Raw genomic sequence first — 18679 nt, forward strand, 5'->3', positions numbered from 1 at the left:
GAATGAAGCTTGCAGGGCACACTAAAACATACGGAGTGTTTGTTTATATGCACTCTTCTGCCCAAACAGCATCTCTTTTGCTTTGAAAGTAATACTAATGTAACTAAAACGCACATGGACAAACAATGTCTAAACCATTAGCCCCTTGTCAGGAAAACAATATAAACACTTCATAGAGTACAGTTAAATGAAATCCTGTTACAGTTAAATTATTCTCAGATCCTTCTGAAATTCATATGAGTCGAGCAACAATTAGGATATTCATACAACTCATAGCAAAAGAGAAAATGCAAATAAGCTCAAAAACATATTAACATCACTCAATATTCACCTTTCTTCTTTTTCATTATTTCTAAAAGATTAAAAAGTCTGTGAAAAGTAGAATTTAATATTATGTAAACTCTCCTGAACCTACAAATTATTTTAAAGAAAAAATTTTCCAAAGAATTCTCTTTTAACTTCCAATCAACCAGACACATAATCTACCACACACTGAGTTCTTATCCTAAGAAATCTCCCAGAAGCATTTTATACCACTTACCCCGTCCTTTTTCCCTTTAAAATTCTTTATTGCCTTGCTTGAATGATACTACTCTCAACTAATTTCCCCCTCTATCTCCAGTTGTGCCTCTTATTTTTCCCCCATAAGCTGAACTTCCAATCAACCTTCAATTGTCAGTGGTCTATAGGACATACTCCTTATCCTACTTCTCTCCATTCACTCAAAAATATTGATTCAGCAGCCATTAAAGGCTAAGAACTCTCCTGTATAATTGTGACGTTGGTGAACAAAGTTGATGAAAAATCCTTGCTGTCTTAAAAGTGTATATTATAAAGCACATGCAGATGAAAAGAATAAACTTAACAGAAATAAATCATATCACATAAAGTAAGGGTCTAAGTGTAATGGAAAAAAGAACAAAATTAAGACAACTCTGTTCTAAAACTCTCAGAACTCCTATATTGATTAAAGTACTACCAACTACTTAGTCAACCAAGTCAAATATCTCTTCCTCATTCCAGATGTCTCCCTTTCTCGTGCTCTTTAGATCTTACCTGTCACTAAGTCAGATTTATGAGCATAACTGTAGATTTCTTTCATGCTCACTGTTGCTTTCCTAATTAAAAATCTCAACAAAAAGGACTGGAAATTTGAGCTCATAATGTCAGCATGTAGGACCGAATCCTGGTTCCGCTACTTAACTTGACAACTAGTTTAGATCTGAAACTCCTTAATTCCTAGTTTTCCTATCTGTAAAAAGAAGACAGTCTTTCTAGGGTTATTTTTTATTGTATGAGTGCATCTGGAGGTATTAGTGCACACCACAAATCATCATCATCATCAAATTTAGGCATCAGAATAACTATCAATAATTGCAGCACACTCAATTGGCTTCTCTCCTACTTAACTCATTTTAAATCTCCAACACTGTAGCCCAAATAATCTTCCAAATTCAAAGAAAGGAACACAGTGACCTTGATGAGAACCTTATCGCCTTCAGAAAAAGTTCATATACATAAACATAAAACAGAATCGTTTTTCTTTTTTTCCTTCCCTTTCCCTTTTGCTGCTGCTCCAAATCCTCCCACTGCCTTTCCAAAAATGGTAAAGCATTATTACTAGAGCAAGCCAGCCTAGAGTGAAATTTCTCTTCAAAATACCATCCAAAAGAAACCTCAGTTTCATTTTTTGATTTACAAAAGTCTCAACAGATTCTTTAATGCTCATTAGTTTTTTTTTTTTTTTTTAAAGGTAAGGTGGCTACAAGAGACGGGCAGACTAAGACATTGTCTATCTGCTCTTCACTGTGCCACAGCTAGGGCTGGCCCTGTCCAAATCAGGAGCCTGGGACTCCATAGTCAGATCTCACACATGGGTGGTAGGAATCCAAGTACTTGAGCCACCACCTGCTACTTCACAAGCATATTAGCAAGAAGCTGGATCAGAAGCTAAGTAGCCAGAACCAACTGGAAACTTTCATATGGAATGCATGTGTCATAAGAAGTGGCTTTAAACACTGAGCCACATGCCTGCCCCTCAAAAGAATGTTCTAAAGTTATCATGAAATTGTTCTTTTTATTCCTTTTTCACTATCAAAGTGTCAACTGACTTTTGATTTAATTGATTGCTATAGTATAACAGAAGCTAAACATATGTGAAACTTTGCAGTATGCAGCAATGGAAGCCAAACAGATGAAATAAATGATCTCTTTCAGGCAGAAATTTTCATTTGATGAAACAAATATAAAACATTATCAACTGGCTTCAAGGACTACTCTGGTTTTTTTTTTTTTTTTGTCTGTGCATGCTCCCATGGGCTTCATAGGTGAATATGTATTTATGAAGAGTATTTATTTACCAAGAACATTTTAATGGATTATAAAAACAATGTCACCATAAAAGTTGATAATAAAATCTCAGTGACCACTATACTGGAAAAAGCACTTTATCTGATTTTGTAAAGAAATTTCTCTGTAACCAGGGAGTAAAAAGTCCTATAATCACTGTCTGCCTACCTGCCTACCTGCCTACTTACATATATACCTATCCTATCAAATCCAATGTAGTGAAATTATTTATAATTATTATAATTAAATTATTTATATTTATTATTTATAATTAATAAATACCAAGGGTATTTGCTATCAAGGGTGAGCAAATTTATAGTTAAAATTTGACAGTAAAAGATGTAACTAAATCAAGTATTTATTTTATAAGCTTTCTGATTACAGAAAAAAACCCTCTAAACAAGAGTAGTACATTATTGATGGACAGAGTTGTATTTTACTATTAATTTAGAGTATGTATGGTTTTTAAATGCATTTTCCTTTAATAATTGACAAATACAGCTTATATAATTATGATTATATTTCATTGACATTATAATGCAGAAGTAACATTTTCATTAATTATCAAAAGTTACTAGCAGTATCAAACATGGTATTCAGATTTGGATTTAGTATCATCACTTATATTACGTTAATGAATATTTACAACATAAGATCAACCAAAGCTATCTTTTCACCTTAAAATACAAATAATTTACTTTCAAGTCAAGGTCTGATTTTTTTTTTAGATGTAGAATGTAGTATGAATGTATGTGTGTTGGTATATCTTTATATCATACACACACACACAGACACACATGAACACACACATACACATCCCCTCAGGCATTTATATAAGAATTCTGATAAAATGCTTTTTTATATTATCAGTCTAAAATACATAGCATTTGCAATCCTGATTATTTAATCATTATAATACAGCATGCCCCTTACTGATTATTTCAAAACATAGAAAGTTTATGCAATTTTCTAGTTATAATCTTTTATAATACAATTTTAATCACATTTATAATCATGTAATTTTCACCTGTATAATGAAAATTTTTATACAAGTTATGTTTTAAAAAGAATTGTATGTATATCATACAAACTAAAAAAAACTAAAATAAATAGACAAACAACAGAAAGTAGAGCTTGAAATCTGACAGGAAAGAGCTGGCGTGGATTGGCTCATGCCTCGCTGGGTGGGACACAAAGATTAGTTACTCCTCACCATGGTGTTGAGGATTTTCATGCACACCCCCCCCCCCAAAAAAATGTTCTGCACCTTAAATGTCGACAAATATCTTGTTAGAGTTACAAACCAGTCTAGATTATCCTAAAATCTGCCAAGATCAGCAAAATTATACTTCAACACAACAAATGGCTAAATACTAAAATGAAATAGACACGAGACAGCTGAATGGTACCTTATAGCCATTTTAAGGTATATAGCAGCCGGTCCTGAATATAAACTAAAATTGAAATGTCAATGAGCTAATGATAGGTTGTGGTTAGGACTTGCTTTTTTTTTTTTTTTTTAACATACTGGTTACTCAAAACCATGTCAATTCCATAATATTGCAAATTGCTGTTGATGTTATATTGGGATTCTTAATTGACTGTGATGATATTCTACCAGCTCTAACTTCGGACCAGAAATGGTCCCCCAAGAAACTGTTCAACCCATCTGGACAATAAGTAGCTGGATTCTATGCTTGGTATACGTTTGCAAGGAAAGAATCTTGATTGAATTTGAACTGTGATACTGCATCAAGGTGGAGGAATCCACCAGGTGGTAGGGGAGGTGGAGGGGTGGGGGGATTCCCAGAGCCTATGAAACTGTCACATAATGCAAAATAATTAATAAAAAAAAGAAAAAGAATTGTATGTTTACTTACCTATTTAAAAAGTATATAAAATTCTAATGGTCACTTAAGTATAACAAAATAAGAAGAAAAGCAAAAAAAATCAGAGACAAGGAAGTACCATAAATTTTGTAATGACACTCTAATAGCCTTGCTTATAAAGCAATACACGTATTTTATAGCTGTCAGAGACTAACTGCTGACTGGCTACTTAGTTATATATAAAATTTTATAAAAGACCGATAGCTATTTTGACAATACCCCTACATTGCGGTGAATTATACTTAGCCACATATTTTTGGTACTCTTCTACCTTTCTAATCCATTCATGAGGAAGTATGAAGTAATGATATATTAAAAATGGTGTTTGAAGAGAGGTTATTTATGAAATATGTGGAAGATCATACCTGTCCAACCAGGCAAGTAGACTCTTGGCTGCACCAATCAGATCCACAACTGAAGTCAGAAAGTCATTTGGCAATTTTCGGCTGGTCCTCCCATCATAATGGCCACTCCTTCTCCTTCCTGTTATAAAGTTTTGTAGATTCTTGGCAGATGCATTCAGCTTGTGTGAAAGCGTTTTTAGATTTTCTGTCTCCAAGCCATAATTCTGAATTGTGGAAAAGAGAAAACAAATATGATTTTTTTTTTTTCAAAGATTTATTTTATTTTCATTACAAAGCCAGATATACTGAGAGGAGGAGAGATAGGAAGTGGAGCTGCCGGGATTAGAACCAGCGGCCATATGGGATCAAGGCAAGGACCTTAGCCACTAGGCCACGCTGCCGAGCCCACAAATATGATTTAAATCAATATTTTATTTAAAATGTTTCCTGAGTACTTTAAGATGCACAGGCAATGAGAGTAGTGTTACTGCACACAATGCACATTTTTCTATATTTTCATCATACTCAGAAGAAATTTCTTTTAGGGTGTATCACTAGAAACTCTGATTCCTAAGGGGAATACATGGTCTCCTTTTTATATGAAACTAAACATATTTTTCTTTTTGTAATGGCTACATTATCTCACAAATATGGAGCATACTCTATATGACAGGCACTTTGTAAGCATATTTGTCTTTTTCTTTTCTTTTGGGAAGTTTTCATAAGTTGCAAGGAAAACTTACAATAGGTAATTAAGAATTGCAGAACACCCCTAAGAAAGGCTAGATTCACCAAAGGATGAACTGATCAAACCAGAAGAAAGGGTGGTCTTAGCAGCATGCATGATACTGTTGATTGGTAAACATAAAAGCAAAAATAATAAAATCTAAAACATTATATGAAAAAAACATAAAACTCAACAAAATGTTAAATTCATATGGGTCAGAAAGGGTGAACTTGAGCTACTCTCCTTTCACAACTGAAGTAACTAAAGCGCAGACTCCATTGGTAATGGTTTGCCTTAAAAGCTCAATACTTAGACCAGACATGGTTTAGAATGGGACTACAAGTCGCTAGGACACCTTTGAGAAACTGTTTCCACCACATTCTTTAGCCTCCTTATTCTACTCCTATTTTAAAGAGTGGTGAAAGCTAAAGTAAAGCAAAAGACAGAATGAAAAGCGCAAGCAGAGGTCCAATGACATTAGCTGCACTACTACTGTAGCAACGTTGGATACTCATTTTACAGAAAATTTACGATTTTCCCTGGACATTCACAGGATAACTAATTATTAAGAAGGGGGCGTGGCTGGTGTCATGGCTTTGCACACTAATTATCTGCCTTGTGGCACCGGGATCCCATGTGGGCGCTGGTTCTAATTCCGGCTGCTTCACTTTCCATCCAGGTCCCTACTTGTGGCCTGGGAAAGCAGTGGGGGATGGCCCAAAGTGTTGGGACCCTGTACCCGTGTGGGAGACCCAGAAGCGGCTCCTGGCTTCTGGCTTCAGATCAGCTCAGCTCTGACCATTGTAGCCATTTGGAGATCGAACTTGTTGGTGAAAAATCTTTCTCTCCATTTCTCACTTTGTAATTCTGACTTTTGAGGAAAAAAATAAGTATTAAAAAACAAAAGACGTGCAAACAGAGAATCTAGTTGGAAGGCGTAAATAAAAAGGAAAAAGGGTTGATGAGTAAAAATTAAATAATGTTATGTTACCACTAAAGATTAGGAACAAAAGTCTGATTATTTTTTACTGAGAATTTACATTTTTCTGAAGGAACATTCATTTTTAGGACTGATACTCTTATAAACACAGTAATATTAAATATGCTGAATTTGAATTACAATATCCTCTGAAGTTAAAAGATCTGGCTGATAGGAACAGGTAACATTCTATTCAATTTCCATTGCATCTGGTCATAGATTATCTATAAATCATTTGAGAGACTTATCCAGTTTCCCACTCTATTCAGAAGGAACTGCTCTTATAGTTTTCTGTACATATTCACTAATTTCTACGTAAGAACACTTATAACTATATCATGTAATTACAAGAAACATTTCTGAAGAATTTTAAAGTACTTTCAGATTTTTTTCTGTGTTAAAAATTTTCTCTATATGACAAGTTCTTGCATTTTTCACTTTTCTGTTTTAATGAGGTGAGGAAACAGTTCTTTAGAAACAAAGTATATTCAGGGCCTGGCACTGTAGCCTAATAGCTAAAGTCCCCATACGGGTACTTGTTCCTGTCCCGGCAGCTCCACTTCCCATCCAGCTCCCTGCCTGTGGCCTGGGAAAGCAGTCGAGGATGGCCCAAAGCCTTGGGACCCTGGACCCGCATGGGAGACCTGGAAGAAGTTCCTGGCTCCTGGCTTCGGGTCGGTACAGCTCCAGATGTTGTGGCCGCTTGGGGAGTGAACCAGCACATGGAAGATCTTTATATATCTCTTTCTCTATATATATCTGCCTTTCCAACAAAAATAAATAAATCTTTAAAAAAGAAACAAAGTATATTCAAAGTATATTCGTTTATTAGGTAATCACAAATTATATTGGTTTATTTCAGGGAAGTCTATTCAATAAACCTGATAACACATCTTTCATTTTGTAGTCATTAGCTGCAACAAAAAGTCTAAATTTATAACACAAGTATTTCCAATGATTTATTAGAAAAAATACTAATATTATAAAAATTTGAAGGGAAAAAAGTTCTTCGAAGCTCTGAAAATTTATGAAGTTAAAAATAGTTTTAGTAACACAATTTGGGAATACAAATTAGTCTTCTGGACAAAATCAGGAATCATAGTCACAGAAAGTGTGTTAAGGAAATTTGGAAATGTAAAGAAATTGCCTATGTGAAATAGAGGCAAAATGTGTGGAAGATGGAAGAATACAGTCAGAAGAAGAGAGAAAAGAGATATAACAGAAAATGGACAGCAAAATTCATCCTGGTTAACAAAAAGAACTAGCTGCACAGATAATACGAAGGCAGTTTAAAAGTATCTACATGAGTATAAAAATAGGTTAGAAACCCATCTGTAGGTTATAATAACTGTGTGCTACTATTGTTAACCAAAGATGTGGATTAATCAGCCTCTTCAGAAAATTTTTTGAAAGTGGCAGAGAGAGAGAGAGAGAGAGAGAGAGAGGGAGAGAGAGGGAGAGAGAGAAAGACTATCTTCAATCTGTAAGTTCACTACCTAAATGCACACACTATCCCTGACTTGGCTGAGCCAGGCTGAAACCAGGGGCCAGCAATCCCATCTGGAGTTTACATGTGGGTGGTAGGGACCCAAGTATTTGGGCCTTCATCTTCTGTTTCCCAGTATGCAAACCAGCAGGACATTAGATAACAGGTGAAAAGTGACACTGAATCCCAGGCACTCTGATGTAGGCTGCAAGGATTGTTAAGTGGTAGTTCAGCCCACTGCCCTTAAATTAATTTTACCTGAATTCAAATTAATTATTGCCACCCTACATACTATCTTAATATTTCTTTCATGAAACGTGGGTTTGTGTGAATGGCTAAGTCACCAGTATATCATACTTCCTTCTACCTGTATCTACTATGCTATGATACACATAAATAGCAGAAAGTTAATCTTGTGACGGTTAGTAAGGAACCATAAATTATTGCAATAATTCAGGGGCTAACAGCAGGAGCAGGGAACATGGAGGGAGTAAGGGGAGAGAGAGTGGAAGAACTCATATCCCTAAAAAGTTGAAACAAACAAATAAATGAAAGTCAACAAGTAAATGAAGTACCCTTTTGCTTTGGGTACAGATTAAGGAGATGAGAAGTACTGCCTCAACTTCTGAAAAATGCATGTCCTTTCATTACAGATCTGCTTTGTACTGGATATTCATGTGATAACTAGGTATTATTATTGGCATAGAAAGGACTAACTCAAGAAAACAAATCATCAAACAAAGCTGAAGTCTGTATAGTCTACTTGTGTATGCCCTCTTTATGTAATATCCTTTCTGTGATGCAATCTCTTTGTACAAATATATATCTCTAGTCATTTCTCAGCATTACATTCATACATTCACTATCTAATGAATATCTTATTCTTGACAATCCAATAACATCTCAAATTCGACAAATCCAAAACTCAATTTATATTCTCACCTATCTCTGATATTAAGGTTTATTGATGATCTTAATTGTTTCAAAGTCATCAATTATATCTCTACAGAAATAAGAGATGGACTCTTTCTCAATGTTTTCATTTATTTTATAACTTACATTTTCAGTAGCTCTTTATTTTGTACTTTCTTAGTGCAGGCTCTATTCACTGTTATGTAGAAGATTTCAAAAATTTCTAATTGTTCCCCAGCTCATTATTTAATGCTCCCTCCATTCCATCATTTTTACCACCATTAGTTTACTATTCAAAAAAATTTTCATTCCTGACACGTTCTCCAGTACCTAGCTAGGAAGTAAAAACATCTTACCATGATGTTACGACACTTTATAATATGACCTCATTCTGTCTTTTAAAGTCTAATTTCCTGTTACTGTTTCACACCTATATTATGAAATGTCAGATAGCTTACCTTTTTAAAAACATAGTTTATATTCTCTTGATTCTGTGTGTCTGGGTGTCCTGTTATCTATCTGGAAAAGATACCTTCCACACTTCTCCCACCTACTGAATACATGCTCAACGGCTTAAGAGTCAACTTTTTTGTAATATGAAGTCATCTATCTTACTCAAAGCTAGTTATTTCTCTTCTGTGTTTCCATAAACATATTGAAGCAAATATAAATATATAAATCATTCCTTTATTTTACTGAATGTATCACAGTATCATGCATATGTGTGCACCATTCTCCCCAAGCACACTGCTTAAGAAGGCAGAAAAACTACACTTTATAGACATCCAATAACACAGTGCTGAATGTACTGATTCTTGGATTACGCTTTAACAATTACTTTTATTAATTAATTTCATTTTACCAATCATGTTTAATTATTTGTTAATATTTATTAATCACAATCACAATAATAATGAGCATTTTTAATGTGTATTATGTGGTAGGCACTGAACTAGTAACAAGCAGTACCTCATTTCCGCTTCACAACACAGAGACATACTTTTGGTATTTCTATTTTAAGTAAAATAGTGAAATTTTTAGTTCACATGCATCATTAATTAACTGAACCAAGATTCAAATCAATGTTAGTACACTATTCCATTCATATTCTTTCTCTTCGTCTCTCACAAATAACTTCAAGTGCCATTTTACCTAACATGGAAATATATGATCTCAGAATATCTAATATCAAAATGTTTCAGAAGTATTATTTTGACATTGGCTTTTCCTGTATATTCACCATTTTAACATGAAATGTAGTGACAAAATGAATCATAACATAAGATTATCACATGTGTAATACTGAAGGGAATGGGCTTTATAATCATTGTATATAACTGTACATCTTAAATGTTATAAGTCACTATTTGAGTCACAAACCAATTCAACTTGGCATTTGGTACTGATGTAACAAAATCAAGGAAGGAGAAAAATACCACATTTAATTAGTTGAGCATTATTTCATCTCTACTTGTATTTAAATCCCGAAAGGAAGTAAAAGGGGAAAAGGAATGAAGTAATAAAGAAGAAGTTTCCCCTTGCAACAGTTTCATGTCCTCACCAGTGCACACAGAAGGTCAACTGCTTCCAAGATCAGCTCTTGATGGCCAATGCGGCTGACTCCCAGATCTTCTAGCTCCTGGTGTGTAATGCGCAGAAGCTGGTCCCCACTGATTTTCTCTCTCTCAAAGTTCTTAATATACTGCTGCAGACAGTCATCAAGACCTATAACACAAAGGTATAGAAGACCAGAATAAGAAAAAAAAAAAAAACTTTTGAACCACACAAATGGGAAAAATGATGAGGGTTGAGGGGACAAGCAAGCATTAATTTCTACCATGTTGCGTTAAGTCTATTTTAACTCTAGACCAATTCTACCATTCATCTTTTGGCAACTTCTATAGGGCTGCAGCAAAAACAAAAGAAATTACTTCAACAGATTCCTAGTTGCTACATATATTATTTTTACTGTGCTCAACAATTATTGAAATTTTCACATCTCCTTTCAGCAGTTCTCCTTACTGCACATTTCATGAAGTAGGCCAAAAGGCAAATTTATCCACTTTCAAATTTATCTGCATCACAGTCTTTTTTTCTTTTTAGATTTTATTATTATTGGAAAGCCGGATATACAGAGAGGAGGAGAGACAGAGAGGAAGATCTTCTGTCCGATGTTACACTCCCCAAGTGAGCCGCAACGGGCAGGTGTGCACCAATCCGAAGCCGGGAACCAGGAACCTCTTCGGGTCTCCCACGCGGGTGCAGGGTCCCAAAGCCTTGGGCCGTCCTTGACTGCTTTCCCAGGCCACAAGCAGGGAGCTGGATGGGAAGTGGAGCTGCCGGGATTAGAACCGGTGCCCATATGGGATCCCGGGGCATTCAAGGCGAGGACTTTAGCCGCTAGGCCACGCCGCCAGGCCCCTTTGTTTCTTTTTTTAAAACCACACGTCAGAGGGAGAGGTAACTTTCCTAAAAAAGGATAATCTGTCTTATATGCTCTGAAATTCCATCTTCTACCACCTTAACATTATTTCACAAATTTACAAATTAAATGTTCTTTGTTTTGGTCATTTCCTGTTTACATACATTATGTTTACACTTTTGTCATCTTAAAAATCTTTTAATTTATTTGATCCTGTGTTCCCCACTTGTCTGTTGTGCTATTGATACCCAGTTGCCCTACCTTTATTAGTCACCTGCATAGTCCTCCTTAATCCATTACTATTTTAATTTTACCCCAATCAAAATATCAAAACCCACACTGGATTTTAAAGTCTTGAAGCTATCTTTTTTTCAAGACTGCCCAGAGCCATTCATAGGTGAACAACCAGGTGATAGAGTCAGCTTCAATTACCTATGAGATGGCATGATTCAAATGATGAACCAGACTAATAAGACTATTTAGTTTAAATAAGGAATACCAAGAAAATGAGGCAATTAGCAGAAACCAGGAGGTCATGGCTACATCAATGAGGGGAAAAAAGAGACTATAATGAGTTATATTCCAGCTGTTTTAATGAACAGAAATTAAAAGCAAATAGGAAAAACAGAGACTGAGTAAGAACAGATGTGCAAAAGGAAGCAAAATCACATAACAGAACTATGAAATAGTCATTTAAAGATCCACAGTCAGTCCCAAAACCAATCTGGTTTCTGACAGGGTCTAGTACTAAGTCACACATGTCCGTACATTAGTCTAAATATTTTATTTCATTCTCCACTAGTGTGTGTATAGTGATAAAGATTGAAATGTTCTTGGTGGATAAAAGCAGCACAAAGGTCACCAACCACATTCTTAAGAACTGTTTTCACAGTAATGGCAATAAGCCTGTATTAAATGAGTGGAGGGGTCTTCAAAGCATTCAGGATAGTGAAGAGAAATGAAGATAAGCAACAAGAGGATACCTGGAGAATTTGGGATTGAGAGGGAGTTCGTTTTCCTTCATTATGTGATAGATAAATATAATTAAATGTGGATAAGAGCCATATATTTTCATTGAAAAAATGAAGGCAGGAAGAGATGACTGCACATAAAGACAGATTTACAGAATGTGATTAAGATGAGTCACTATCTGCCTATGTCTTTTAGACGTCCTTATGGAACTGTGTGGAGTTCATCAAGGTATTTAAAAAGCAAACAGAATTGTACCGTTACAAACATGTGCTGAACACCTGAATATATTCAGCACTATTTACATTGTTACAGGGCCAAACAAGATTTTTATTTTAAAGAGAACACTGAGGTCAGAAAGAAGGGAAAGGATGAAGAAAGTATGAATCAGGTCCTAGCGTGGTAGCCTGGCAGCTGAAGTCCTGGCCTCGAACGTCCTGGGACTCTATATTGGCACCAGTTCTAATTCTGGCAGAGCCGCTTCCCACCCAGCTCCCTGCTTGCGGCCTGGGAAAGCAGTCAAAGACGGCCCAAAGCCTTGGGACCCAGAACCCGCGGGGGAGACCTGGAAGTTCCTGGCTCCTGGCTTCAAATCAGCACAGCTCCAGCCATTGATGCCACTTGGGGAGTGAATTACTGGACAGAAGATCTTCCTGTCTCTCTTTTTCTCTGTATATCTGACGTTGTAAAAAAAAGTAAATCTTAAAAAAAAAAACTATGAATCAGGCACTATGCCATGAAAGACTCAAATCTATGAAATAGCACAAAAAAAATGTACTACCTAGATGTGAATGAATGCACAAAATATCATAATTTCATTCATTAAGGGAAATATTTAGTGATGACAGTAAAACACACAAAAATGTGCTATGTATACACTATAGAATATTACTCAGCTATAATAAAGAATGAAATCCTCTTTCATAACAAAATGGATGCAAACAGGAACCATTATGCTTAGTGAAATAAGCCAGTCTCAAAAAAAATATCATATGTTTTCCCCGACATGTGGTAGTAAATATAAGCCATAAAAAATGTACAGGAATGAAACGGGTATTTTGTGATTTGGTTGTAGTTTATCGCCCTTGTTCATACCCCTGTCAAACTATATTCTTTCTACTTTTTACTTGTCCAGTATTACAGTTACTGGTGAATTAATCCTGTGATTCTAGGGGGGATGGAAATTCTAATTTTTTCAGAAGTTAAAAATAATAAAGCATGAAAGGTGGTAGGTTGGGGGAAGAGAGAAAAAGGGATCTATGTTATAACTACCTGATATGTGAAACCTGTTCTCTTCATACAAAAAAACAAAAACAAAAACAATAAACAACTTTGTTAAGACTTATTTTAATGGAAGAGTTTCAGACAGCAGGAGAAACAAAGATTTTCCATCTGCTGGTTCACTGTCCAATTGGCTGTAATGGCTGGAACTGTGCCAGTCGGAAGCCAGGAGCCAGGATCTTTTTTTGGGTCTTCCATGTAGGGGCATGGGCCCAAGGCCTTGGATTATACTCTGAAGCTCTCCCAGGCCAAAATCAGGGAACTGGGTTGGAGGTGGAGTAGCCAGGGCTAAAACCTGCACCCCTATGGGATGCTGGGGTCTCAGGCAGAGGATCAGCCTGTCATGCAACCTTGCTGTCTCCAAACCAATACTTTTTTTTAATGAACCTTTGAGATATTGTGAAAAGAGTATACAAGATAAAAGGCATGGCAGGCCACAATACTTGGGGGATAGTCAGTAAAAAGGGCATGTAAAAGGAGCATCTAATGAAACAACAAAAGTGTCTCAGAAAGAACCAAGGAAATAAAGATAGGCATGATGGACAACTGTCAAATACAGCACAGCATCCAGTAGATAAGGGCTAAAACATTCGGATTTGATAACTGATACATTAATAGTGATTTTATCCAAGATATCAGAAATAGAAGATAGACAACAGAATGGGATTAAGGAGTGATTAAGAAATCACAAAAAATGGAGGCCCTGTATGTAGAAGATTCCTTTAGAAGATTATATGGTAATGGTAAGGGGTGGGAGTACAAGTAGGGTCAAGGGGTCAAGGGATCTACTAATTTTAGAGATGTTGAAACTAACACTTAATGAGATTAGTTAAATCCCTAAGTGTACTCAGTAAATAACTGACTTGCAAAACAAGTTTAAAACCTAATCCCAGAGGATACTATGTATAATCTGTATTGTCTATATCAGATCATCTCAAGACCGAAAAGAACAAATCTCAAAAATAAAGTGGATTTATATTCTTACCAAAAAAAGACAGTAAATAAGAGAAATGTAACACAGACATTAAAGTAAAAAAGGATCACATTGGCTAATAAATTCTGATTCTTCCAGATCTATATGAAAAAAATTACCCACCAAGGACTACATTCCATACACTGATGAATAAAGTGACCAACTGACATTGAATGTGAAGTTATATTCAAAGAAAAGAAAGGAAAAACACTGCAAGCAGTTCTTAGATACCAGTGAAGATAACACAATACACACTGATCCAAGAAACTCATCCCTTGTTTATCCAAGTCTCCTTCAGTTACCTTCTTACAAGAAAGTAGTCGTTCCCTAGGCTGCAGCTCCCACTGGTTTATGCGAGGGCTGAGTATGTGCTGGGCAGAACCAGGCTGGACTGCAACACCCATTGGTTCCAGTGGAAGTCAGGACTGAAAACAGAACCAACCCAGCAATTCCAACCACCAGCTGATCTGGGTGATGGACTGTGTGTCAGGCCCTGTACTTGCTAATACATACAAGAATCTGGTCTGGAAACACCTCAGACAAAGTTTCTTTGGGGATCTCCCCAATCGAACTGCCTGACTCAGAACCCTAACCATGAAAAGACAGAAGACAGAACAAGTCAATCAACCACCTCAGCTATAGGTTGCCAGTGAAAAACTGGGCAAGCGGAGACTCCAAGATGGACTATGTCAATCAGTGGATTCTTCAATGACCTCATCATGCTTGGAGTGGAGAAATTGGCAGCAATTCATAACTGGTGAACTATCGAAACCACTTGAGGAAGAATCTCAGAGCATGCCCCACATCTGGGACCTGGGGTGGGTGGGAGACTGGGTGGGGCTTCTCCCTTAATATACCCCTTTACCTCAGATGCATGAAGGAAACAATATGGAAATAATAGTCTTACCCACTTTCCTGTAGCCCTTGAACTTTTTTACCCTAATTAACTATGTAAAGATTGTCAAAAATACAATAAAAAAATGGAAACAGTTTAAAAAAAAGAAAGTAGTCATTCCATTACAAGTATTATAAATTATTTTATAAAGATTTCAATAAAACCTAATAAAATAGAAAAAGGGCAATTTTCTTCTAGGTCTGGAAGTAACTGGAGAGCATTATTCTTTTATTTCATAGGCTCTGGGATTTCCCTTAACCCCTTCCCAAATTCCATCCCCCCTCCACTGATTTCCCCTCTGTTATTACAATAGTACAGTCCTTCATAAACAGTCCTAAGTCCATTATTCTGCTATTTAAGTGTATCCTGACATTGCAGGTACAAACAATTGCAGAGAGTCCAGTATCATACTGTCAAGATATATTTAACAGTTTCCTATTGTCTTGTATATTCCACCAAGTGTTCTCATACACATGCTGTCCACTCAACTGTTCTTATAAGAATGATATCCAATCAGGTATTCAAAAGGTATTCATTCAGTTGTTCTCATGCAAAGGATATCCAATCAGTCACACAAAGGCACCCATTCAGTTGTTTTCATACAAACATTATCCAATCAATTGTAATCCTGTGCTTGCTGACCTTCTAGGGTCACAATGCCCTCCTACAAATAGATATAAACAAAAGTCATAGTTGTAAATCAGTAGTCTATAAGTGTTAATGCTAAAAGTAAGTGTAACCAAGTTCTCTAACAGAAACATTTTCTTTTTTGTTAAATACAAAGAAACCCTCAATGTGACATCTCATTCAATTTTAATTCATCATGAAAAACAATTTGCTTAATTCTGATGAGATTTGATAAAGTTAGCTTTTTAATAATTTCATCCAATGTCTAAGAAAATTGAATGTGAAGACAAGTCAAAAATTATATACTGGGCATAACAAGAGGAAAAAAAATTTTGCATCCAAATGGCATCAAGATGAAATTGAAAGAATAGCATCACAAGTATTAAAGTCTCCTTTGTCAGGGTACTGGGAGAAATTACTTTCTCCAGCAAGGACATAGCTCAAGAGTATGAGGGACCTGTCTCCCAAGCGGGGAAGAGGTAGTGGTGGGCCAACCTTTGTGCTGCTGAAAGGATAAAACCTGTTGATCAATCTTGATTTCTGGGGACACGTCTGACCTTGACTTAACTCAGTATCATGGTTTCCTAACACTGTTGGCTTTCTCAGACTTCATCCACTTTCTAAGTCATTAACTGCTTGTAAAGATTTCTATGGTTTCCCTAAGGAAACCCTTCCTCCTCAGGATTTCTACCTCATAGCTTTTCTAATTCCTGATATCAATTTTCATTTTATTGGTCCATATTTATGAGCCAGGCAATATTTTAAGGAGTGGGGATAAACTGATAAGTAGAAATGGCCCCCTGCCTTCCTGGAGGTAACAGTTTATTTGTAGAGAAATATAATAATTAAAGGATAACACAAACAATCTGACATAATGGAACGGAAGGAAATGTACTTTGCATATTGTTCTAAGCATCAATAACAGGCCTTGACGAAATCAGAGAGATCAAGGGTAGAATTTCCCAGAGAGATGTGGTAATAACTGAAGCCTAGGTATGAGTGGGAGTCAATGAGGTAAAGATGAAGGACAAAGCTTTATACACCTGAAATAACAAAGACCCGGAGTTAGGAAATGGGATGAAGAATATGAGACATTGAGAAAAATGTCAGCACATGACTAAAGACTGTGTTCCGACTTAAAACTTCTAAAAGCTTTCCAAAGCTTCAATGAATAGAACACTGACTTGTTGACCAGTTTGTCTTGTCAAAGAAAGGATCATCTTTGGCAGAAGCTAATCTTTTGCACAGTACCCTCTACTTGGTAAGCTTGAAACATACACCTTTCCAAACAATTCCTTTTACCATTTCCCCCTTTGTGCCTATGTGTAATTGCAACTCCTACCACCAACAACTTAGTAAAGGAGGTTAAAGCAAAAACAGGTAGAACAACCTACTGCATATATTATTAGAACTACATTCATGATGTCCTGAATAACAAAGTCAACAGAGAATTGTGGTAAAAGGCAAAATTACATTTTAAAATAGTGATTTGTGAACAACAGTATGATACTACAGAGATTAACAAGCTGCCCTTAGAAATAACAGCCAAATGTTTCAATCCAGACATATGCAACTTAAACTTTTTGCATAGAAGTGACTGCAGAATCAAGACACCACTCACTATCAAAACCAATTACACAATGCATCTCCTAGGATCCTTTCCTAATGTAAATCTTACTCATCATTTCAAATCCACTATTTGGAGTCTCCACTGTTTTAACTTTTAAATTTTGAAAATTTTATATTTTAACAGGTTACATAGCTGACAGGGATGCACACCCATGTGGGTCTCTGATTAGGATGGGGAGGGTCAGGTATGGAGGAAGGTGGGTGGGAAAAATGTTTCGTGATGGGGCCACTCCTTGTTGTCAAATTACATCAGTACCCAGAGATGAGAGACAGTCATCTGATGATGCATTAGAGAGCTTGATGTAGGGAAGAGTATGCCAAAGGTGTTACTTGAGTGATTTCTGGCTTCATTGCTTCAGGCTGAGAAAATGTTTCCAAGGCCTATTGGTTGACCAGGTCCACCTTAGTGTATCTTTAGGCCCAGGAATATGCTGCAAAGCTTGGCCAGGGCAGGGGTCCAAACTGTTCTGCTTTCCATCGTCTGAGGATACAGTTGACATCCCTGTTGGCCTAGATGAGCTGGCTGTCATGTCGTTCCTTTGCATCTGGATATGCTGTACACTGCACAGGCATCAGCAACTGACGAAGCCCAGTGCCAACACATGTACTCCAAGGTCAGACCTCATATTTCGTGATTTTTCCCTTTGGCTCAGGTTTGACTACAGTGGTCTAGCTGTGGAGTCCTCCAAGAAATCTCACCTGGGTGACCTCAGACTTGAATCTTGTGTGTGCCAGCCAGTGCAGGGTCAGGTTCGGTCCATCACATGCACCAACCAACACACATACCTGTGGATACAGCTGATTGGTCAGTTACAACCCCTAACCCCATTTCTCTTGTTGAACTGATGGTTGCTGCAACCCAGCCCAACCCAGCCCACCAGAGATGTGGTCCTCATGCACACCAGCAGAAGCAGATGCTGTGGCCTGGTTGCGGCAACCCAAGCCTCCTTCATTGTTACATGCAATCAATTGTTCCAGTATAAATGAATATTTTATATTCATTTTATATTTTATATTCAGGTAAAACAATTTTTGATGTTTAACAAATTTTATGGCTCTAAAATATTACACGTAACTCAATTTTCAGTCAATATGTATTTCCCATCTGATGAATAAACTATCACTCAGTTTACTGAATATTAAAGTCAAAATCAAGCTATGAGTTTTGCCTTCTTAGCACAAATAAGGATTTATTAT

General features: G+C 36.4%; 1 protein-coding gene across 6 annotated transcripts in view; it reads right to left on the bottom strand.

Annotated features, from left to right (window-relative positions):
• CNKSR2 (connector enhancer of kinase suppressor of Ras 2) overlaps positions 1 to 18679 on the bottom strand; it is a 250800-nt gene that overhangs the window by 202282 nt on the left and 29839 nt on the right. For all 6 annotated transcript variants that reach the window (XM_058658816.1, XM_058658815.1, XM_058658814.1 and 3 more), the window contains exons 2-3: positions 10248 to 10411; positions 4604 to 4806 (exon numbers count right to left, since the gene is read on the bottom strand). In XM_058658816.1, coding sequence (XP_058514799.1) covers positions 4604 to 4806; positions 10248 to 10411 — 367 coding nt within the window. The remainder of the gene's footprint in view (positions 1 to 4603; positions 4807 to 10247; positions 10412 to 18679) is intronic.

Source organism: Ochotona princeps, chromosome X, assembly GCF_030435755.1.
Source record: "Ochotona princeps isolate mOchPri1 chromosome X, mOchPri1.hap1, whole genome shotgun sequence".
Taxonomy (NCBI): domain Eukaryota; kingdom Metazoa; phylum Chordata; class Mammalia; order Lagomorpha; family Ochotonidae; genus Ochotona; species Ochotona princeps.